General features: G+C 39.5%; 1 protein-coding gene across 2 annotated transcripts in view; it reads right to left on the bottom strand.

Annotated features, from left to right (window-relative positions):
- The window catches only part of agbl1 (AGBL carboxypeptidase 1), a 581,450-nt gene that overhangs the window by 421,852 nt on the left and 134,617 nt on the right, over positions 1 to 24,981 (bottom strand). For both annotated transcript variants that reach the window (XM_062963555.1, XM_062963554.1), the window contains exons 14-16: positions 24,377 to 24,525; positions 19,244 to 19,331; positions 5,172 to 5,322 (exon numbers count right to left, since the gene is read on the bottom strand). In XM_062963555.1, coding sequence (XP_062819625.1) covers positions 5,172 to 5,322; positions 19,244 to 19,331; positions 24,377 to 24,525 — 388 coding nt within the window. The remainder of the gene's footprint in view (positions 1 to 5,171; positions 5,323 to 19,243; positions 19,332 to 24,376; positions 24,526 to 24,981) is intronic.

Here is a 24,981-nt window from a genome sequence, read left to right as displayed (position 1 = left end):
AAATAGAGTAAAATAATAAATGCAATAATAATAAGATCAGAGTGAAATAATAAATATAATAATAATAATAATAATAATAATAATAATAATAATAATAATATTATTCACACCCTAGACTTTCCACAGATATATATTAACCTCTTTGCTTAGTTTTCTCCATACCTCACAACCTCTGAGGATGCCTGCCATAGATGTGGGCGAAACGTCAGGAGAGAATGCTTCTGGAACATGGCCACACAGCCCGAAAGACATACAACAACCCTGTGATCCCGGCCATGAAAGCCTTCGACAACACAATAATAATAATAATAATAATAATAATAGAGTAACAGCCGCTATCAGGACCTCAAGATTGAATTTCAAAGATTCTGGCAGAAACCAGTGCAGGTGGTCCCGGTGGTGATGGGCACATTGGGTGCCGTGCCAAAAGATCTCAGCCGGCATTTGGAAACAATAGACATTGACAAAATTACGATCTGCCAGCTGCAAAAGGCCACCCTGCTGGGATCTGCGCGCATCATCCGAAAATACATCACACAGTCCTAGACACTTGGGAAGTGTTCGATTTGTGATTTTGTGATATGAAATCCAGCATATCCCTCTTGTTTGCTGTGTCATACAACATCGTTGTGTCAATAATAATAATAGCAATAATAATAATAATAATAATAATAATAATAATAATAATAATAATAATAATAATAATAGAGTAAAATAAATGTAATAGTAGCAACAATAAAAGAGAAAAATAATAAATGTACCATATATTCTCAAATATAAGCTGACCCAAATATAAGCCAACCAGGACCCTCACCCGAGTATAAGCCGAGGGGGGCTTTTTCAGTCTTAATAAAAGGGCTGAAAAACTAGGCTTATACTCGAGTATATACAGTATTTAAGGATGACATCCATAGCAAGCTGAGTCCAGCCTCAAGATGGATTATAGACCCTTCAAGGACCCCTCAGCTCCCACCCATTTCTTTATAAAAAGATATTAAGACCCGCCCATTCCCCATAGGCAGCACAGCTTCAAATAGTCACAGATCAACCTAGACTGCCCTGGCTAGCTTTCTGTACTCCCAGATTTTCCACCGGTTTTAAAGAATCCATATTCCTTTCTCCCGAATGTTGTGCTCTCCAGCCTGCAAACAGACTTGAAAGTGTTGTGGATTCAAGTAGCTCAGCAGGAGGGAGCCTGTTCTCCTGCTCTTGCAAATAGGAGAGAAAAGAAGGGGCAAAGTCTTGCCTTTCATTGAAAAAGTGCAAGGCAGTGCACTTACATGGAGGTTCACACGGCTTCTTCAAACTGTGTAACCCTACTAGTTTCTTTTGGTAGGAAAAAAGAATAAACGCAGCACAGGGAAAATGGAGATCCCTGCCTTCAGTGGTATCTCCTTTACATTGCCACAGCCTCAGAACTCCATCGTCATGAAGATCTGCAGATCAGAACATGAGCAAGGGAAGAAAAAGGTAGAAAAAGAAAAAGATATACAATAATGGGTTGCTGAGAGTTTTCCGGGCTGTATGGCCATGTTCCAGAAGCATTCTCTTCTGATATTTCGCCCACATCTATGGCAGGCAATCTCAGAGGTTGTGAGGTATATTGGAAACTATGCAAGTGGCGTTTATATACCTGTGGAATGATGTCCAGGGTGAGAGAAAGCCCGGAAACGGTATGCTTAGTAAAACTTGAGTAAGAATATAAAAACAAGAACCTAGAAAACTTCCAGGATAGTTAAATCCAAAACCAAGGTTTGACTTGAAACAAGAGCCAGAGAATTCAGGCCTAGCTTCTCCCTTGAATGCTATGTTGCCTGAATGAACTCTTAGGTAAACAACTTGCCAATTAATAGACACCCATGAAGTCATTTATTTTCTCATGCTTAGTAAAACTTGAGCAAGAATATAAACCAAGGCTTGACTTGAAACAAGAGCCAGAGAATTCAGGCCTAGCTTCTTCCTTGAATGCTATGTTGCCTGAACGAACTCTTAGGTAAACAACTTGCCAATTAATAGACAGCCATGAAATCATTTCTTTTCTCATGCTTAGTAAAACTTGAGTAAGAATATAAAAACAAGAACCTAGAAATCTTCCAGGATAGTTAAATCCAAAACCAAGGCTTGACTTGAAACAAGAGCCAGAGAATTCAAGCCTAGCTTCTCCCTTGAATGCTATGTTGCCTGAACGAACTCTTAGGTAAACAACTTGCCAATTAATAGACAGCCATGAAGTCATTTATTTTCTCATGCTTAGTAAAACTTGAGCAAGAATATAAAAACAAGAACCTAGAAAACTTCCAGAATAGTTAAATCCATAACCAAGGCTTGACTTGAAACAAGAGCCAGAGAATTCAGGCCTAGCTTCTCCCTTGAATGCTATGTTGCCTGAACGAACTCTTAGGTAAACAACTTGCCAATTAATAGACAGCCATGAAGTCATTTATTTTCTCATGCTTAGTAAAACTTGAGTAAGAATATAAAAACAAGAACCTAGAAAACTTCCAGGATAGTTAAATCCAAAACCAAGGCTTGACTTGAAACAAGAGCCAGAGAATTCAAGCCTAGCTTCTCCCTTGAATGCTATGTTGCCTGAACGAACTCTTAGGTAAACAACTTGCCAATTAATAGACAGCCATGAAGTCATTTATTTTCTCATGCTTAGTAAAACTTGAGTAAGAATATAAAAACAAGAACCTAGAAAACTTCCAGGATAGTTAAATCCAAAACCAAGGCTTGACTTGAAACAAGAGCCAGAGAATTCAAGCCTAGCTTCTCCCTTGAATGCTAGGTTGCCTGAACTAACATTTAGGTAAACAACTTGCCAATTAATAGACATCCATGAAGTCATTTCTTTTCTCATGAAATCTCTCCTCAACTTGATCTACATAGCTAATCAGTGATGATGATGATTATGATACTCTCTTAACTTAATTTTCTCCATTGTGACCAAATGGGTGTCACGGGAAAGCAGGAACTGAACCTGACTTATAATTGGGAGGAGGGTAGTTTGACAACACAGCTTATGAAGGGACTATGGATTTCAGATGAAGCTATAGTTTCTAGCAAAGGCAATAATGCGTTATATAATATTATATAAATACATTATTTGGAAAGCTTTCTGTATGCATACATACACACAGAGTGCTGTATTTATTGATCTCCACTTTCCCCCATTTTTCAAGCTTCCCTAAAATCAATACAGAAATCTAGATTTTTCTCTACTTAAAGGTTTCTGTCATCCTGTGTTTTTGCCCTCATTTATAAAGAGGAGGGAGAAAGTGGAATATTTTAAGGACAGCTGAAGAAGTAGAGTGACAGAGGTTTTATTGGCAGCATCCCCTGCCAACTTCCCACACATTGTGGGAAACGAAGTAATGAAACTTTCTTAAACATTTCTTGATTTTTTTTTTCCGTGTCAGGAGCGACTTGCACCAAGTCGTTTCTGGTGTAAGAGAATTGGCTGTCTGCAAGGACGTTGCCCAGGGGACACCCGGATGTTTTGATGTTTTACCATCCTTGTGGGAGGCTTCTCTCATGTCTCCGCATGGAGCTGGAGCTGACAGAGGGAGCTCATCTACGCTCTCCCCGGGTTGGATTCGAACCTGGCAGCCTTCAGGTCAGCTACCCAACCTTCAAGTCACAAGGCTTTAATCCACTGCGCCACGGGGGGCTCCCCAACATTTCTTGATGGCCTCTTATCCCTTATACATTCCAATAACTTGAGCACTAGAGATGTGCACAAAATTTGTTCCTACCATTTATACAGTTTCTCTTGTGTCTTCCATTTCTTTGGAAGCAAGAAATGGGAAGCCCACTCCCCACACAAAAAAATGCACCTACAGTAGTGTTCCGGTTATCTGACTTAAATGGTCGGGCTCTATCTCGAATACCCGGATCTGTCGGATAACCGGATCTGTGGAAGTGCAACAAGCTTAGCAACAAGCTCTGTGCTTCTCAAAAGGCTCAGGCCTCAAAGGTGAGCAAGCGAGGTGCGGGGAGAATACTGAGGAGAACGTGGGTTTAAAAAGAGAATTTTTAAAAATACTTGTAATGACTACAAGTCCCATATGTTTTGATTGACCTAATTTGCAAAAGGCCTATGTTTGAGAAAGGCCTGCGCTTGACAGAAAATGCTAATGTATGGGAAAAGAGTTGTTCCAGAGAAAAGAAGTTACTTTCCAATACAGTAGAGTCTCACTTATCCAACGTAAACGGGCCGGCAGAACGTTGGATAAGCAAATATGTTGGATAATAAGGAGGGATTAAGGAAAAGCCTATTAAACATTAACTTCGGTTATGATTTTACAAATTAAGCACCAAAACATCATGTTATACAACAAATTTGACAGAAAAAGTAGTTCAATACACAGTAATGCTATGTAGTAATTACTGTATTTACGAATTTAGCACCAAAATATAATGATGTATTGAAAACATCAACTACAAAAATGTGTTGGATAATCCAGAACGTTGGATAAGTGAGACTCTACTGTAATAACAATACATCACGTCAGAACCGATTACCCACTACTCTCGAGATTCTTATACGGTTTTGAACCTATACTTGCAACAAGGAGAAAATAAGCTGGTGCTGAAATCAGGGTCAATAACATGAATGCACCATTGTTTAAAGAGTCACATGTTGTTACAGCATAGAAAACCAATGGAATTGCATGATGGTTAAGATGCTTGTGATGTAGCCGACATTAGATGAATGGGGTAAATGATCTTTGTAAACCATAAGGTATGCTTACTATTTTCTGTGGAAGTGATAAAACCCTTGCAACCATTTTGAAAATTGGACAAATCCTTTGATTGCATGTATGCATGTTTTCGTCACATTGCTAAGCTCGCAATAAATAGTTCTTTTGCAGTTTGAAGATCCAACTTTCGTGGTGTCCTTCCTCGCCCTCTCCACAGAAAAGGGGCCTTTTGCATTTGACTTTGGATCAAGAGGAGTATTTTTACATCTTTTACATCTTTGCCCCATCAATACGATACATCGGATAATACGGAGTGTCGGATAAACGTTGCTCGGATAAGCAAGGCTCTACTGTATCTATTGAGCCCAATTGAGCATGTTAATGTTCACCTAAAGATTACTTAACACAAAGCCATGCATCCATTCATTTCAAGCCTTTCTGGAACGTCATCAAGGGAAATTTGTTTACCATCATAGCAGAGTAGGTGTAGGGGTAATGGTAGGCCAAGTAGCAGACATCTTCCTTATGGGGAAAAACCATGTTGAAGGTGAGTGTGTAGCACCATTTTCCACGGGGACCTTCTGCTGCTGCGTTTGCTGCACAATTTCGGTAATGGTTTCTGGAGAAAGAGGGAGGGAGGAAAAAAAACAAGAAGATATTGCTTGGGTTTTGTGTCCAACCATGAAAGCGGTGGTGGTTACTACCTTCATTTGGAGAGAATCTGAATGTAAAGCAATGCCATTTGAGTCAATGTGTGCTTTTAAAAACTGCCTTACAACCATTACCCTCTGAGCTAACCATATGACAACACCTTAAGAATAGACACAACTGGGTTTTAGTATGTATGATCATTTGAACATTTAAAACTAGTTTCAAAGTCTGTCCTTGAAATGTACCCAGCTTGAGGAGCGTTTCACTATCACACATACACCTTAGTTCTTTTTCTTCTGCTCCACCTAAATATGCTTTCTCTCATCCCACCTACTCTAGTTTTCTTCTCTTCTCACTCATCACATGCCATGATGCTCTTTTATTTCCCATGAAGTTAAATTGCCATTTTTACCCATCAAAATACCATTTCTGGCTCCTACCTAGGAGCTAATTTCTCTCCTACCATGCTTCCCCGAAAATAAGACAGTGTCTTATATTATTTTTTGCTCCCAAAGATGCTCTAGGTCTTATTTTCAGGAGATGTCTTATTTTTCCATGAAAAAGAATTCACATTTATTGTTGAACAAAAAAATGAAGATTTATTATATACTGTACAGTAGTTGTCATCACAAACCAGCATAACCAGACAAACTGTGAGTCCTATCAAGAATTTCTTGATATTTCCATGTACAACACTCTGTGGTACGTACATTTACCAATCCTGCATGCTCTGGCATTCTGTTTGGCGGGCAAGCTTCCAAACAAAAACTTTGCTAGGTCTTACTTTCGGGGGAGGCCTTATATTTAGCAATTCAGCAAAACCTCTACTAGGTCTTATTTTCTGGGGATGTCTTATTTTAGGGGAAACAGGGTAGCAGCAAGGTTTGAGGCCTAACTTTGCCCTCTTCTTAACTTCTGAGATTAGACTTTATCTTCACCACGCTACACCACGTTGTTTTTTTCTCACTTCATTAACTCAAATGGAGTGATCCATTTTTGAAGCCAAGTATCCCAAACTGCCCAAAACTAGAATATGGATATTCAGTTGTTCTGGTCGTAAGGTTGAATATTAACTACAACTGACATCATAACAGGTTAACCCTGAGAAACTCCACCAGTACTTTGTGATGTTCGGCAAGTTTGCTCTAGATGCATAATTGGTGGGGTTCAGTGTGCTCTTTGACTGTAGGGTAAACTATAACTCCCATTATGGTGAGTCAGTCACCTCAAACCCCTCCAGTAGCTTGAGTTAGTCATGGGGTCTTTGATTGTCTTAAGTCCAAGGAGTTCTGCAGCTGAGAAGCTTTTCCAGGTCCCTCTTTCTCAATGGCTATGAATGCTGGAGCAATCCTCAGCCTCAGTCCAAATGGCCTATGTTTGAAATCACTGTCTTCCTCTGGTGCCAAAGAACTGATTTGAAGGCGCTTGAGACTCCTCAACGGCGTCCAGGCTGGCCCTGAACATGAAGCATAAGTCTCAAGGGTAAGAACCTCAGAATTGGTGCTGAGAGGTAACTTAATCAGGGGCTTTTAGAGCCAAGTCTCTCTCTCACGTCCATCTGGTAGAAAGCTTGATGGTGGAATGAAAAAAGGAAACACTGTCCTACTCCAGGAAAGGGTGGAGTCAAACAATTGAGCGGAGGGAGCAATATAACTGGTGCAAACAACATTGATTGACAGCTATAAATAACCAATCAGTCCAACTACATTTACAGGGTAAAAAGGCAAAATCAGGCATGATACAACAATTCAAATCTTGCAACTTACAGCTCCACATATAGATGGTGCCACTCGCGCCGTCACACATACATACATACATATTTTCACTTTTATTATGTGAATAACACTTTGCCTAGCTCATTTTATGTTTTTATTGCTGTGTTTTTTATGTGTTTTATAATAGTTGTGATTTTTTTAATGCCTTTTAAATTTATTTGTGTGTTTTTGTATTTGATATTACTGTATGCTGTATACTGTATGCTGGTTTTATATCTGTAAGCCGCCCCGAGTCCCTCTGGGGAGATGGTGGCGGGGTACAAAAATAAAATAATAATAATAATAATAATAATAATAATAATAATAATAATTATTATTATTATTATTATTATTATTATTATTATTATTATTATGTGTATAGATATTTTAATAATTTTATGTATGAAACACAGTTTGCGTACATCAGAAAGCACAGGTGTCAAGATCTCAGTTGCCCACGTGGGCATTTTTGGAATATTTTGGATCTCGGAATTCTGGACAGGGAATGCTCAGTCTGTATTCTCCTTTGCTGCTTCACTTTAAATACAGGGTAACAGAGCATGGAGATGTGGTGAACATTGTATGTGAAAAGCATTTGTTCTTGTTAGTTTTCTATTAGGGTGACCAGATGAAAAGGGAGCTGAATCGCTTCAGAGAGGAGAGAAGAAAGGATTTCAGCTCGTTCAGCTTTTCGCACCACTGCGTGACATGCTGCACTAATCAAAATTCCACGAAGCCCTACTTTGTATTCTGTGATATCGAGAAATGTGTTCGTTTTGAACACAGGAACAGAGGGCCATTGTCCCTTCAGTTGTAGTGCAGTTCCCATAATCCCTCCTTATCAGTCACAGCCCAACAATCTTTGCAATCTTTGTATGTATATATTTATTGTTTTTAAAGAATCAGCTTCAAGGATCATGATCAAGATTTCCCCTCGGCTGCGAATGGAGAGCTAATTCACGCATTTCGGAGAGACTATATCTCAGGAAATTGCATCCATAAAGTACAGCCCGGATAATAATTCTCCCACCTAGCACCAATTATGCCACCGCTGGAACTGCCCTGTTTTGAAGGACCCTCTCTCCCTCCCTCTCCCCCATTTTTAACAAATGTTATCATCAGCATTGCATTAAAATGCAAAACATAAGGAGAGACGAAAAGATGCAATTTCATCTGCTGAAATGTAAACAAACTGTTTATTTCCCTGGTGGTACAGTTTCCTTCGGGGTGGGGGGCGGGGAGTAAAGCCTCATGTTAATTATTCCTGCCAAAACCGACGGATGGATCGTTGCTTCTTTTGAAAGCGAAATTGAGCAATATATTTCCTCATAGGAAAGAAATGACTGGAAATGTGCTCTACAAAACGTGTCCTTTTGGAACAGATACTTTTGTCCTGGAAGCATAATGCTGGTCTCAGACCGATCACGTTTCACTTTCCCAGAAATGTCCCCAAAACTGTAATGGGAACAGGAATCAGAAAGTAGAAGCCAAATGTCCACAATAAAGGGTGTCTAGGAGATACAACTCTTGATTTTCCTTAACTATGTATATCCCGTTTAGCGTGTTTCGATTTGTGATTACAGTAGAGTCTCGCTTATCCAACCTTCACTTATCCAATGCAGTCTGGCTTTTAGCATTTATTTATTTACAGTATTTATATTCCGCCCTTCTCACCCCAAAGGGGACTCAGGGCGGATCACATTATATACACATAGGGCAAACGTTCAATGCCCATAAACACATAGAACCGAGACAGAGACAGACACAGAGGCAATTTAACCTTCTCCTGAGAGGATGTTCGATTCTGGCCACAGGGGGGAGCAGCTGCTTCATCATCCACTGTGACGGCACTTCCTCATTCCAATGTTGTAAATTAGTTAAATTTGCCTCCCCACTTTATAAGTGGTACCTTATTTCCTACTTGATAGGTGCAACTATCTTTCGAGTTGCTAGGTCAGCAACGAGCAGGGGCTATTTTTTATTTTTTAATTGACGGGTGCTCACCCCGCCAAGGGCTGGCCTCGAACTCATGACCTCATGGTCAGAGTGTTTTATTGCACCAGCCTGCACCACAGCCCAGCCCCTAGTAGTCAATGTTTTCAATACATTGCGATGTTTTGGTGCTAAATTTGTAAATACAGTAATTACTACATAACATTACTATGTATTGAACTGTTTTTTCTGTCCATTTGTTGTAAAACATAATGTTTCGGTGCTTAATTTGTAAAATCATAATGTAATTTGATGTTTAACTGGCTTTTCCTTAATCCTTCCTTATAATCCAAGATATTCGCTTATCCAAGGTTCTGCCGGCCCGTTTAGCTTGGATAAGTGAGACTCTACTGTATTTATTTATTTGCGCCACTTTTACCCCGCTTTTCCTTGAGAGGACTCAAGGCGGCTTCACAACATGGAAACAATTCCATCCCTTCAAAAATAGTGTACAAAAACAACTATCTAAATAAAATAAAATAATAAAATACAATTAAAAACAGTTAAAAGCAATTAACTCAATACAACCAAGTAAATCACGTGATTCATAGGCATAGTCGGGCTGTTCCGTTAGTCAGTTACACATCTTTTGTATCTATGATTGCACCAGATTTCCGAAGGATTGGTCAGAGACACGTCTTCACTTTTTTGCGGAAGTTCAGGGCATCCTGGCTAGACTTTGGTTCCACAACTAGATCCAATCATAGGACATTATACAGTAGAGTCTGACTTATCCAACATTCTGGATTATCCAATGCATTTTTGTAGTCAATATCTTCAAAACATTGTGATATTTTGGTGCTAAATTCGTAAATACAGTAATTACTACATAGCATTACTGCATATTGACCTACTTTTTATGTCAAATTAGTTGTATAACATGATGTTTTGGTGCTTAATTTGTAAAATCATAACCTAATATGATGTTTAATAAGCTATTCCTTAATCCCTCCTTATTATCCAACATATTCACTTATCCAACGTTCTGCCAGCCCGTTTATGTTGGATAAGTGAGACTTTACTGTAATTGCAAGTGACTGCAAGATCTTTAGGAGCGACTGTGATATAGCCCCCAAAGATCTACAAATGGCCGGAAGCCAGAGTACAAGAGAAGATCAAAATACAGTAGAGTCTCACTTATCCAACGTTCTGGATTATCCAACGCATTTCTGTAGTTAATGTTTTCAATATATCATGATATTTTGGTGCTAAATTCATAAATACAGTAATTACTACATAGAATTAATGTGTAATGAACTACTTTTTCTGTCAAATTTGTTGAATAACATGATGTTTTGGTGCTTAATTTGTAAAATCATAACCTAATTTGATGTTTAATAAGCTATTCCTTAATCCCTCCTTATTATCCAACATATTCACTTATCCAACATTCTGCCGGCCCGTTTATGTTGGATAAGTGAGACTCTACTGTAATTGTTACCCCAAAAAAATCAGCATAATACCCTGTTCACACATCCCTACACATTGCATCTCATGTTATTGGTGATTAGGATGCGGAAAATGCTGCTCCAGTGGTTGCAAATAAGAACCACTGAATTCCTCCCTAACATTTTCCCTGAGCAGCTTCTTTTACAAGGCAAAAAAAGAGAAAGTCACAGAGCAGTTAGAAAGCACACATTAATCTGAATCCTAGTGCCATTAGCATGCAGACTCAATTCACTGTGCTTTGAGTCACTTCATAATAGTGGGGCCTCCAGCCCTCTCCTTCAAATGCTCTGCACTGCTTCAAGCACAGCTGGCAGCAGCAGTTAATTAATAATAATCATGGCTATTATTGTTGCTATTACCATCACTTACGGTGCCCGTTGTTCTTCCTGTTCAAAGTGCTTTACAAACGTTATTGAAATCTCCTTCACATCTCCGCTCCCCAGGCAAATTAGGTATGCAAGAAGACACAGACTGTGGACTTTATCATATGAGACTTCAAGGCAGAATTTCAGCAGGATGACAACATCTTTGGTGGCACTTTGTCACATAAGGCCATGTCTGCCCTGTTGTTGTTTTGCATGCCATCCATTCGTGCAGCACGCCTTTTTACTGGCAAGTAAAACCCATCTATGACTGTTTCCACTTTTTATTTTTATTTTTAATCATACAGTAGAGTCTCACTAATCCAAGCCTCACTTATCCAAGCCTCTGGATAATCCAAGCCATTTTTGTAGTCAATGTTTTCAATATATCGTGATATTTTGGTGCTAAATTCATAAATACAGTAATTACAACGTAACATTACTGCATATTGAACTACTTTTTCTGTCAAATTTGTTGTATAACATGAAGTTTTGGTGCTTAATTTGTAAAATCATAACCTAATTTGATGTTTCATAGGCTTTTCCTTAATCCCTCCTTATTATCCAAGATATTCGCTTATCCAAGCTTCTGCCGGCCCGTTTAGCTTGGATAAGTGAGAGTCTACTGTATTTAAAAAATTTATGTATTTATTTATTTATTTACAGCATTTATATTCCGCCCTTCTCACCCCGAAGGGGACTCAGGGCGGATCACATTACGCATATAGGCAAACATTCAATGCCTTTTTAACATAGAACAAAGACAAGACAAACATAGGCTCCGAATAGGGCTCGTACTCATGACCTCCTGGTCAGAGTGATTCATTGCAGCTGGTTGCAGCTGGCTTGCTCTCCACTTAAAATAAATAAAATAAAGGCAAATTCAAGAATTGACTTCTAGATTTAAGCTGGAACATGTCCAGAGAAGGAAGGATGAAAACGGTCAGAATCGGGAGGGGGAAAATAACCTTTCATGATCTGTCGGGCTGAAGTTCCGTTTTTGTTCCGGGAAAATTGGTAACAATGGGGGAACTTCTGAGACTCCCCTTTCCGCCATATTAGGGCTATTGGGATGAAAATGGCCATACTTAGAGAACACATTACAACTGCAAGCCCCCCAAGTTTCAGAATGTTTGGGTCATCTACTGATTTTTCGGAAATTCTTAAAGTTTCTATAAATAAAATGTCCTTTAAAAAAAAACAAAGAGGCATCCCCTGGAAATTTTCCACAATGACAGGAGCAGCAGCAGGGCATCATTCCTGCCAATGTTTATAATAAAGATCCACACATTCCACAATGTATAGAAATGTTGTGACTCAGCTGGAAACACAGAGTGACACTGATGAGGATGATGTGATTCAGGTTCACAATCAGGTTCAAAATGTCCCTGTTGTATAAGATGAGGAACAGAGAGTACAAGTTCATTTTCCCACAGCAGGGAATGATGTTGATGATACTGAAACTATCCAGGTGCAGATTGACTCAGAAAAGGAGGACAGTTCTCACTCTGATAGTGGGCAGGCTGCTCAGGCTGACACTAACAAGCAGCCTGATCTTGATGAAACGGGAACCTTAGATCGAGCTGACCATTTGGAATTCAGGGTTCGAAGGAGTGTGAGAATAGCAAACAAGAAGGAGGTCAGAGGCCAAAGAAATGCTTTCATGTTTTGCAAATGGCATTAAAGCAAATGTTTGGAGACAAACCTTTGTCAAAGCAACTTTTTGCTCAAGCCAAGAAGCAAGCTCTCATTTTCCTGGATTATCCTGCAGCCTTTGTGTGTTCATGTTTGTGAGACTTTGTCATACTCTAATGGGACTTTGTTTATTTTCTATTTCCTAATAAACTACAAAAGATTTCAACCTGTGTGCAGCCTGGTGTTTATAGCAAGGTGAAACTAACCTGAGATGCGACAAGAAGATTGTTAAAGTTTTTTTTTTTTACTAATAAAAACAAATACTCTTCCTAAGCTTTTGTGTTTCTACAAGGTTGTCAAGCCAAGTGAACTTGGGCAGGAGTACCCACAATCCAGAAGATAGGGCGGGGGAGGGAGGTAATTGAGACAGTCAAAGAAGTGGACGAGAAGAAGAAAGTGATTTTTCTATTTAAAAAATTAATGTTTTGGGGTGGGAGGGAAGGTTCGGAACAGAGTACATAAGCAAGAAGATAGTTAGGGAATACTACCAGTATTTTCCCAGTGGAGACTCAAGGGAGTTAAGCTATATCGTCTCTTTCCTACCCCCCCCCCCAAAAAAAAGGAAAAAAATATTTAAACACCCCCAATGCCCTTTCGCAGCCACCATGTGGTTTGTTTTGGCTGAATCAGTTCAAGCCCCATCACCTGTCCCATTTCTGGAGGTTCAGTTTTCAGAACTGCTGGAATTCACAGATTCCGTTTTTTAAAATGTTACCATGCACACCCCTACTAAACCCTGTGAACTCTTATCCAAAGGGCAAAGTAGACCATCTTGTTAATGTGGGATTTGTGTATTGATAGTGTTTAAATGCAATTTGTGTCATGCTTGTATTGCAACTGATTGCATCATCCAGAATGTGCCATAGTCTGGAAAGAGTTAATTGCCAAGAAGCTGTGATGACCTTGATGTGTGGCTGGAACTAGGGAGTATCCAGACACAAGTGTGTGTGCTTACTGATTGTGTCTGTTCAATTGAGTTCCGTCTGCCTAGAGTTTGAGTCAAGTCCTGTGTTCATCTGTCGTCTGTAAGTCTGTTTGTGTTGATACAGTAAAACTTTGTAAATAGTTTTACCAACGTCTCTGAGTGTCTCTTCGTTCTGCGCTCCACTGATTCCATCCAACTACTGCTGCGATGTAAATACTCTGACACATCTGTAGCAAATTCCATTTTTAAAATGCCATTCCTTCTCCTGAAAAATGAAGGGGGGGAGCTAAAGGAGAGGGTGACAGTTTGGGGGTTCTGTGATAAGAACACAAGCTCACCTCATTGCGGGGAACAGCATTATCCAAAGCATCATAGAATATAACATCGCATTTTAGTTCTAGTGGCCCCTCCAGGCCATCCTCTCCTCCATCCCAGTGGTCTTTTTTCTTTCTTTTCTGATTCATATGTTATTTGAGTGATTATATTCCTTCTGTTTATGTGATTGTTTTAGTCAATTGTTATGTTGTGTTTTTGTTTTTAATTCTTATAGCGTTTTATAGTGTTTTCAGTATTTTATTGTACAATGTTTTATGTTGATTTTATATTGGAAACCGCCCTGAGTCCGTTTTGGGAGAGAGGGCGGTATACAAATAAACTTTTACTTACTTACTTACTTACTTATCCAAATTTCACTTTCTGCTCTTTGATGTGACGAAAGGGCACCAAAAAGCCAGGAGGCAAAAAAACAAAACAAAACAAAACCCTAACCAAAAAACAAAAACAACAACACAAAGCCAAGCAAGTGGAAGGGAAAAGACATTTGTTGTGATCTGGGCACAATTTCAACCACTGACCTAGAAAGGAAAGGTTCAGCATCCAATTACCAAGCCCTTGAGCCATCCAGCTCTGAGCCAGGTGGAGTCTGAGAATGAACTGGAAATGAACCATGGCGCGCAATGCACAGATATGTCGTTTGGGAGCTCTGTGAGTTGCCACAGTTGTCCCTTAAATAATCAGCAGGAAAGGAACATTATTGCGCTCCATGTAATAACCGTAAAATGTTAGCCAAGACAGCAAGCCGCGAATGAGATCATTTGATCATGGCTGTCACAACGTCTCTTTTTTGTTGTTGCTGTTGCTCCCAATCACACACACACACACCCCATCCCGCTCCCCCGGCCCCAAACCCACCCTTAATGCAAGTGCACAACCCTCACTTTGCAGGCAGGCAATAAAAGCAGAGCGATGGCATCAGCCAGACCCCTTTTGACAGAAGCGTTTCTAATCATCTCAATAATGCAAAAATCTCTTGTGGGAGCGAGAAGGAAGGGGACGTGTGAGCAGAGCCGTGTGCCGCCACATCTGTCTTCATGAGTGAGCCGTCCCCGTCTCTCTTCTCAGAGGAAGACGGATGGGAATGGAAATCAGACCCAGTGTTTTATGCACGTTCACGGGGTTCGCCTTGGCTGGGGCACCACCAGTATGCAGAGAGAGAAATGGTAGGGTGTCACGCGTTAATTAGATAATTAAGAGCCTTCCTTCGAAGACAAAGATACCTAGGGCATCCATTATGTCTCTGTCCTGCTTATAAAAGCTGGATCTTCTGAGCCGCACCCAGCTTCTCGGTTGTGCTGAGGCTGGTTCTAAACAGCCATATCATTACAGTAGAGCAGGGGTCCCCAACTAAGGCCCGGGGGCCGGATGTGGCCCTCCAAGGTCATTGACCTGGCCCCTGTCCTAAACTTTAGACTTAGGGTTGACCTAAGTCTACCTGGTCTTTGGAGGTCTTTTTGCTTACCTATTATCTTATGAGATCATCTAGATAGTTTTTGAAGGTCTCTTTGCTTAGCTACATCCTTATGAGACCATCTAGATGGCTTTTGGAGGTCACTTTCCTTACCTATGGTCCTATGAGACCATCTAGATGGCCTTTGAGGGTCCCTTTCCTTACCTATGGTTTTATGAGATTGTCTAGATGGCCTTTGGGGGCCCCTTTCCTTATCTATGGTCTTATAAAACCATCTAGATGGTCTTTGGAGGTCTCTTTGCTTTCCTATGGTCTTATGAGACCATCTAGATGGTCTTTGGAGGTCCCTTTCCTTACCTATGGTATTATGAGACCATCTAGATAGCCTTTGGAGGTCTCTTTGATTACCTATGGTCTTATGAGACCATCTAGATGGTCTTTGGCGGCCTCTTTGCTTACCTGTGGTCTTATGAGACCATCTATATGGTCTTTGGAGGCCTCTTTGCTTACCTATGGTCTTATGAGATCGTCTAGATCGGGGTCCCCAAACTAAGGCCGTCCAAGGTCATTGACTTGGCCCCTGTCCTAAACTTTAGACTTAGGGTTAACCTAAGTCTGAAATGACTTGAGGGCACACAACCACAACAATCTTAATTTTGGACTATTTCATCACAGTCCAGCCCCCCAACAGTCTGAGGGACTGTGAATCGGCCCTCCACTTAAAAAGTTTGAGGACCCCTGCAGTAGAGTCCCACTTATCCAACATTCACTTATCCAACGTTTTCGATTATCCAACCCAGTCTGCCTTTTAATAGTCAATGTGTTTGTAGTCAATGTTTTCAATACATTGTGATGTTTTGGTACTAAATACAGTAATTACTACGTAGCATTACTGCGTATTGAACTCCTGTATATACTCGAGTATAAGCCTAGTTTTTCAGCCCCTTTTAAAGACTGAAAAAGCCCCACTCAGCTTATACTCAGGTGAGGATCCTGGTTGGCTTATATTTGGGTCAGCTTATGCTCAAGTATATATGGAACATTTATTATTTTTCTCTATTATTATTGGTATTACAGTGTTCCCTCACTTATTGCTGGGGTTAGGTGAAAATCCGCAAAGTAGGGACGCTATATTTATTTTAATATTTATACATTCTTTTAGTAGTTATACACTATTTTAAATCTTTACCAACCAATCATATGTTGATAAATCGCCTCCTTCTCCTCCCGTTGCCGCTTGGGCTCCTTTTCTCTCCCTTTGTCTTCTCCTTCCTCCCTTCCTTAAGCTGCAAATTGTAATTTTTTATGATTCATAATAGTCTTTTAGAGTTTATTGAAAAACAGCGAAACAGCGAATCCGTGAAAAGTGAACCATGAAGTAGTGAGGGAACACTGTATTACATTTATTATTTTACTCTATTTATTATTAATAATACATTTATTATTTCACTCTGATATTATTATTGTTATTACATGTATTATTTTACTCTGTTATTACATGTATTATTTTACTGTATTTATTATTATTATTACATTTATTAATCTTACACTATTATTATTAAAAGGAGACATAAGCACATTTACATTGAAGAAGATGAGAGTGATGATTTAATCAGAGTTGGACTGTCCTATCTTAAATTACACATTTGTGTAAATATTCCAAAACATTTAACCTACCGATGCCTCAATTAATGTAATTTTATTGGTATCTATTTTTATTTCTGAAATTTACCACTCTCGGCTTATACTTGCGTCAATGTTTTCCCAATTTTTTGTGGTAAAATTAGGTGCCTCGGCTTATATTTGTGATGTCTCAGGCAGCTTTGGCCCATGACCCCACAGCCATCATAGATCAAACTTTTTCTGTCAAATTTGTTGTATAACATGATGTTTTGGTGCTTAATTTGTAAAATCATAACCTAATTTGATGTTTAATAGGCTTTTCCTTAATCCCTCCTTATTATCCAACATATTCGCTTATCCAAGGTTCTGCCGACCCGTTTATGTTGGATAAGTGAGATTCTACTGTATTTATTTATTTGCGCCACTTTGACCTCGCCTTTCTCAACCCCGGAGGGGACTCAAGGCGGCTTCACAACATAGCAACAGTTCCATGCCTTTAAAAACAGTGTACAAAAACAACAATCTAAATAAAATAAAATATTAAAATACAATTACAAACAGTTAAAAGCAATTAACTCGATATAACCAAGTAAATCACGTGATTTACAGGCGTAGTCGGGCCGTTCCGTTAGTCAGTTACACATCTTTTGTATCTATGATTGCACCGGATTTCCGAAGGCTTGGTCAAAGAGACACGTCTTCACTTTTTTGCGGAAGGTCAGGGCATCCTGGCTAGTCTTTGGTTCCACAACTAGATCCAATCATAGGACCTTATAATTGCAAGTGACTGCAAGATCTTTAGGAGCAATTGTGATATAACCTCCAAAGATCTACAACTGGCCGGAAGCCAGAGTACAAGAGAGGATCAAAATAATTGTTACCCAAAAAAATTCAACATAAAACCCTGTGTGTTTCATCTTCTGGGTCGGGTGCGGACATTATAACCCAGCCCTATCCCTTTCCAGATTATGATTAAGAACCTAATTGCACTTTTACAGTCTAATCGCGCCAGTCAGCTGCTATTTAATCACCACACAATAACGGCCTTCTTAATGACATTAGGGCCCATTATTACTATAATCAGCCTATACAAGCTTTGCATCTCTTACATCTGCTTGCGCTTAAGTCTGCCAGCAGTCAGAAACGGCTCAGACTGGGCCAAGTCAGCACTAAGAGAGCCATGCAAGGAGAAGTCATACATCCTCTCCAGTTGCTCAGGAGCCCAGAAGGAACAGATTGCCATTGTAGTACCATGGATATCCCTCCTGCTAAATCCACGTTTGTAAGAAGGGACATAGAGGGACAGAGTGTGCACTTCACAAGGAATCAAACAATCAAAGCATGCAAAACAAGTATTAATAGAGGCAAAAGGTAGAAATCTCTGTGTTTCTCAAAATATCAAATAGCTTTCTTAGGGAGGATGAGCCCAAATTATTCCCCGGATCGCAATGGTTAAACTCTTGTGCCGGCTGAACAGCTGACCTGAAGGTTGAATTGCTGACCTGATGGTTGCCGGTTTGAATGTCCTAACATGTAACGAAGTATAAGAGCCATTGTGGTGCAATGTTTTCAGTGCTGGGTTAGGATGCAGGCTGGTCAGGTTTGGGTCACTGCTCAGCCTTGGAATCCTACTTGGGGAAGTCACACGCCTTCAGCGTCAGAGAGGAACAGTAAATAAATCTTTTGAATAAATCTTGAATGTTAGACTTGGGGACAGACGCATTTGAGATTTCTTTTTTTTTCAGATTTTGGAATACTTATGAGATACTTTTTACATTATGAGATACTTTGTAGATGGGACTCAAGTCTAAATACAACATTTGTTTATCTATCATATACAGCAGGAGTCCCCAAACTTTTTAAACAGGGGGCCAGTTCACAATCCCCCAGACCGCTGGAGAGCTGGACTATAGTTGGCCACCAAGCAATAATAATAATAATAATACGCATCATCCAAAAATACATCACACAGTCCTAGACACTTGGGAAGCGTTCGACTTGTGATTTTGTGATATAAAATCCAGCATATCTATCTTGTAAAATAAGACATCCCCTGAAAATAAGACTTAGCGCATCTTTGGGAGTAAAAAATAATATAAGACACTGTCTTATTTTCGGGGAAACACGGTACAGACATTCCATATCTCCCCATTAACCTTGCCAAGTGAGATGGTTGTAATGTTTTGAAAGGTAACATCTGTAAAGTACTTTAAATCCCCAAGAATTGTGTGAGCGTGGGTGTTACAAAGTGATAGCTGAAAGTTAATAAGCAACCTCATGATTAACAGAAGGAGGGAGGGAGGTCAAAACAACACTCGGGAAGAAAGGTGTCATACACTTACTTGTAATAGCAGATATCATAGCCCACGCGAATCCAGTGAGGTCTGCCCTGAAGAGCTTCCTTCACTGAGTACATGACAGGCTGCATGCCTAGAAAAAAGAAAGGAAGTCCAGGTAAGAATGGGAAAGGTAGCATGGCTTCCTCTCTGATGAAATGGGAAGGCAACAAAACAGAACTGTTGCTCAGACACTTATTTGGGCAGTAAAAGAAATAATATTTTAACAATATGAACACCTCCAAATTGGCTCTCTCTAACATCAGTCTTAATACACCCTCTTTTCTGGAGTTGTAATGCAAGGTGTCACTTCTTAAAGTTTGAAGCTAAGCCTGGCCCGACAGGCCCTGAATGGGAAAATACGCAATGTTTTTCTCCTATATATTTTCAAAAGGTGGCCTAAATACTTGCAATGAATACCAGGTGCTGAACAACACTTTACAGTTGGCCATTCCAACGTTGAACTCTGGGTCACCATAACTGGCCCGTAAAGAGAGTTTTGTTTCTAGTTTTATTTTTCATTCCCTGGATCGTATGTTGTGTATTTATGTTTACCATTTAAATCAGGGGTCCCCAAACTAAGGCCCGGGGGTCGGATGCGGCCCTCCAAGGTCATTTACCTGGCCCCTGCCCTCATTTATAATATAATATTTTGATATCAGTTTTAATAATATATTATATATACATATGATATTGATAATATTATCATGTTATACAATGTAATACTAATAATAATACCATATAATAATATTAATTATATGTTATATATTACATATAATATTACAGTATAGTGGTATAGTTCACTATCTATATATATAAAAGAGTGATGGCATCACGGTGACCCACAAAACAACAAAACTACAGGCCCCCCAACCTCGAAATTTGACAACACAACCCATCATCCACGCCTCTAGGTTGATACAACAAAAAAGAAAAGAAAAATGAAGTCCTAATTACAGGGAGAGAAATAATAGTTTTTATCCAATTGCTGCCAGTTTGAAGGCTAAGCTCCACCCACTTGGTCTCCTAGCAACCTCCTGAGCCCAGGGGACAGGCACAGTTAAGCCTCACTTAGGCCTCTTCCACAGATTATCAGATTTGAACTGGATTATACGGCAGTGTAGACTCAAGGCCCTTCCACACAGCTATATAACCCATTTAGAATCTTATATCATCTGCTTTGAACTGGATTATCTTGACTCCACACTGCCATATAATCCACTTCAGTGTGCATACTAAACATAAAGACAACCATACAACAGACATTCAATACCACCACTACCTCAACAATTTTTCACCAACACCACCAGACAACGCCACAGCAACGCGTGGCCGGGCACAACTAGTAGTAATATATAATACTAATATTGTGCTATGCTAATAATATAATATATTGTATGTACATACAGCTGTTCTGAGTTCCCTTCAGGGTGAGAAGGGTAGCATATAAATGTAGTAAATGAATAAATAAATAATTTTAGACTTAGGCTCGCCCACTTGACTTGAAGGCACACAACAACAATGACAACAACAATCCTAATTAACTTGACTATCTCATTGGCCTGATAGGTTTATGTTGGTTAAAATTGTTTTCATTTTAAAATATTTTATTGTTCTTTCATTGTTGTTGTTGTTTTGCACTATTTATTTATTTATTTATTTACAGTATTTATATTCCGCCCTTCTCACCCCGAAGGGGACTCAGGGCGGATCACACTACACATATAAGGCAAACATTCAATGCCTTATCATAGAACAAAGACAAAGACAAACGCGGGGCGCCAAGCTGGCCTCGAACTCATGACCTCTTGGTCAGAGTGATTTGTTGCAGCTGGCTGCTCAACAGCCTGCGCCACAGCCCGGACCCCAAATAAGACATGTGCAGTGTGCATTGGGATTTGTTCGTATTTCTTTTTCAAATGATAATTCGGCCCCTCCACAGTCTGAAGGATTGTGGACCGGCCCCCTGCTTAAAAAGTTTGAGGACCCCTGTCTTATAGAGTCTATCAACAGGTGTAGTTTTGAGACATCCTGGAATAATGGAAGGTCATAGCTATATTTCTGTCCTCTTCTATTGTTGTCAGATTGCAAGTTCCCTTGGACTGGGACCTGTAGACCCCCTATTTTCATTAGAAATGCAGGAATAGTTACATTGATGATAAAGCCCACAGTCCATCCAGTGCAATGCCTTTATTAATTCAACCCAAAAAGGTAGAAGAACGAAAGGGTATTCCGCCCTCTCTTCCACATTGAGAAGAACATTGCAATTGAAATCAAAGCTTGTTGACCGGATAAATATGCATGAAAAGCAGGAGAAGAATAAAGCAGAAGGAGCATATTGTCTTGAAACTGTATTAGGGAAAGGTCTGCAGGTGTTCAGATTAAACACACCATCTCCACTGGATAGGTAACGGTAATAAAAGCAGAGTAACAGAATTTGATTCTTTGGGGAGCACAAAAGATTCCCTTTGAAGCCTCAAATCTCCATCTGGTGCATATTGATTTTGCTCATATTACCTTTAAACGTGCAATATTTATCAGACGAGACTATATACATGATAATGAAACACCAGTTGTTCCTATAAGTCAGTCATAACTCATCCATCTCTATCTTCCATCCCAGCCACAAATAATTACACTATGTAACACCATTTTTGTTCCTGGACCATAAATATCATTGTGTGTTTGGGTCTAACATAAAAACATGGAAAAGTTTATTAAACGGCAAAAACTTTGTTTTGACGGGAGGGCCATCCTGCAGCACGTTTTGCTATCGTTTTTCAATGAATATCGCATTGAGTTTCAACCAATTCAACCTAGTTTGTGTCAGCCACAAAAACAAAGTTTCTGGAGTAGAACAACTACAGTAGAGTCTCGCTTATACAACGTTCTGGATTATCCAACACAGACTGCCTACCATCTGGATCCACAGCTGTTTCTCTAGGCAGCAAGGACTGAACTTTTTATAGACTTAACTCCCGACGATGTTCATTTTATGCAATGTCTATCTTTATTTGTGGTCAATATGTCAGTAGCCAATGTTTTTTATGTCAATGTTTTCAATACATTGGGATGTTTTGCTGCTAAATTCGTAAATAAAGTAATTACTACATAACGTTACTGTATATTGAAGTGCTTTTTCTGTTGATTTCTTGTAAAACATGATGTTTTGGTGTTTAATTTGTAAAATCATAATATAATTTGACGTTTAAGTTCATTTTATGCAATGTCTATCTTTATTTGTGGTCAATATGTTAGTAGCCAATGTTTTTTATGTCAACGTTTTCAATACATTGCGATGTTTTGCTGCTAAATTCATAAATACAGTAGAGTCTCACTTATCCAACATAAACGGGCCGGCAGAACGTTGGATAAGTGAATATGTTGGATAATAAGGAGAGATTAAAGAAAAGCCTATTAAACATCAAAATAAGTTATTTTTTTACAAATTAAGCACCAAAACATCATGTTATACAACAAATTTGACAGAAAAAGTAGTTCATTACACATTAATGCTATGTAGTAATTACTGTATTTACGAATTTAGCACCAAAATATCACAATGCATTGAAAGCATTGACTCCAAAAATGCGTTGGATAATCCAGAACGTTGGATAAGTGAGTGTTGGATAAGTGAGACTCTACTGTACAGTAATTACTACATAACGTTACTGTGTATTGAAGTGCTTTTTCTGTAGATTTGTTGTAAAACATGATGTTTTGGTGTTTAATTTGTAAAATCATAATATAATTTGACGTTTAATAGGCTTTTCCGTAATCCCTCCTTATTATCCAACATTTTTGCTTATTCAACGTTCTGCCAACCCGTTTATGTTGGATGAGTAAGACTACTGTATTTTCAAATAAGAACTGCACACTTAAACAGGAAATGACACTTTCAAACCAACAACAGAAAATGTTTCACATTTTGTTACATAGTGTTATTTATCCAGACTTCACAATTGATCCTTTTCATTGCCAACTTTACATTTCCATTCTCTTCTTCTGTGATGTTGTGAGCAAAAGAATGAAAAGAGAGATTTGTAGCTGGTTTACTCATCCTAGTGGATTTGAAAGCTATATATGGCTATATATATGGGTGGCTTATGTGGCCTAGAAGTGAAAGGAAGATATACTGCTATGGTGCGGAAAAGACTAGCTAATTTGCTGACCGGGAATAGGATGGGAAAGACAGAATCAAGCACCATATTGTGTGAGTGTTGAATGAAAAGTAATGCCTCCACCTTCGTTACTTGGGTTTGGATGGGAATATTTTAATAAATCAAACGCAGAAATAATCCTTAGAATGTGCTCTTTAACTACTACTATCCACTTTTCCACATAATCACCAGACAATTGGATACATTTCTGCCAATGATGAACAAGTTTTCTGAAGCCGTCACGGAAGAAGTTGACACTCTGTTTCCGCAACCAGCGTCTCACAGGACCCATCGTGCACAGATCTTCCGATAGCCAAGCCAAGCAATAATGTGACCCACATGTTTTTGTGAAATGCCGATTATGCTTAAAATTTCTCTCTGAGGGATACGGCGATCGTTCTGAATCAATCTGTCCACCTTTTGCTTGTGAAATTCAGAGGTTGCTGTCACAGGACGTCCAACTCTTTGTTTGTCACACAAGTCAGATGTTCCCACCTCAACGTCTTTAAACTTACTCACCCAATGATGCACAGTACTCACATCAACACAATCCCCATAAACAGCTTGCATTTTCTGATGAATCTCCTTTGGGGTGACACCTTCTGCTATCAAGAATTCAGTGACTGCACGTTGCTTAAGTCGCATTGACTGACCATCTGCGCAGGGTTCCATACTTCGCGCTTTAACAACACAACCATTCAATGCTAAGGCTACCCGCCAAATGGAACTGTAAAGAAAAGTCTACTGAACAAGCCAGTACCTGCCGCAGACCAGTACTGCCATCTGGTGAGGAGTTACGAAGGTGGAGGCATTACTTTTCATTCAACCCTCGTATGTATATGTATGTGTGTGTGTGTGTGTGTGTGTGTACACACACACACACACACACACATACACATAGATCTGGCACTTCAGACTGCATCCAAGATCATGGTCTAGAGCCAGCTATAGACAAATGCACATTGCAAAAGGCTCTTACCAAAATTAAACTGACTGTTAGGCTTCTCACAGTTGATGATGTTGAAGCGGTAAGGAGTGGCTGTTTTCATGGCACTGACTTCAAAGTAGAACCATTGATGGTGCTGGGAGCAGTTGATATCGGGGTTTAGAATCAAGTCATACTCATACCTAGGTATCAAAACAACAGTAATACAACGTTAAGAAGATTCTAATTATTTATTTATTTACAGTATTTATATTCCGCCCTTCTTTCTCACCCCGAAGGGGACTCAGGGTGGATCACATTGTACACATATAAGGCAAACATTAAATGCCATATAACATAGAACACAGACAGAGACAGACGCAGAGGCAATTTAAACTTTCTCCAGCTTCCAGCTTCTTGAGGGTATGCTTGATTCCGGCCACAGGGGGAGCAGCTGCTTCATCATCCACTGCAACAGCAACTTCCTCATTCCAACAGCGGCTGGATGATTTTTATGGTGTCGTAAATTAGCCTCCCCACATATAAGTGGTACCTAAATTTCCTACTTGATAGATGCAACTATCTTTCTGGTTTCTTAGGTCAGCAACAAGCAGGGGCTATATTTTATTTTTAATTGTCAGATGCTCACCCCAACACGG

The sequence above is a fragment of the Anolis carolinensis genome, unplaced genomic scaffold (assembly GCF_035594765.1).
Source record: "Anolis carolinensis isolate JA03-04 unplaced genomic scaffold, rAnoCar3.1.pri scaffold_11, whole genome shotgun sequence".
NCBI classification, from domain to species: domain Eukaryota; kingdom Metazoa; phylum Chordata; class Lepidosauria; order Squamata; family Dactyloidae; genus Anolis; species Anolis carolinensis.
The sequence above is the reverse complement of the archived record's forward strand: the minus strand, read 5'-3'. Positions and strand labels throughout refer to the sequence as shown.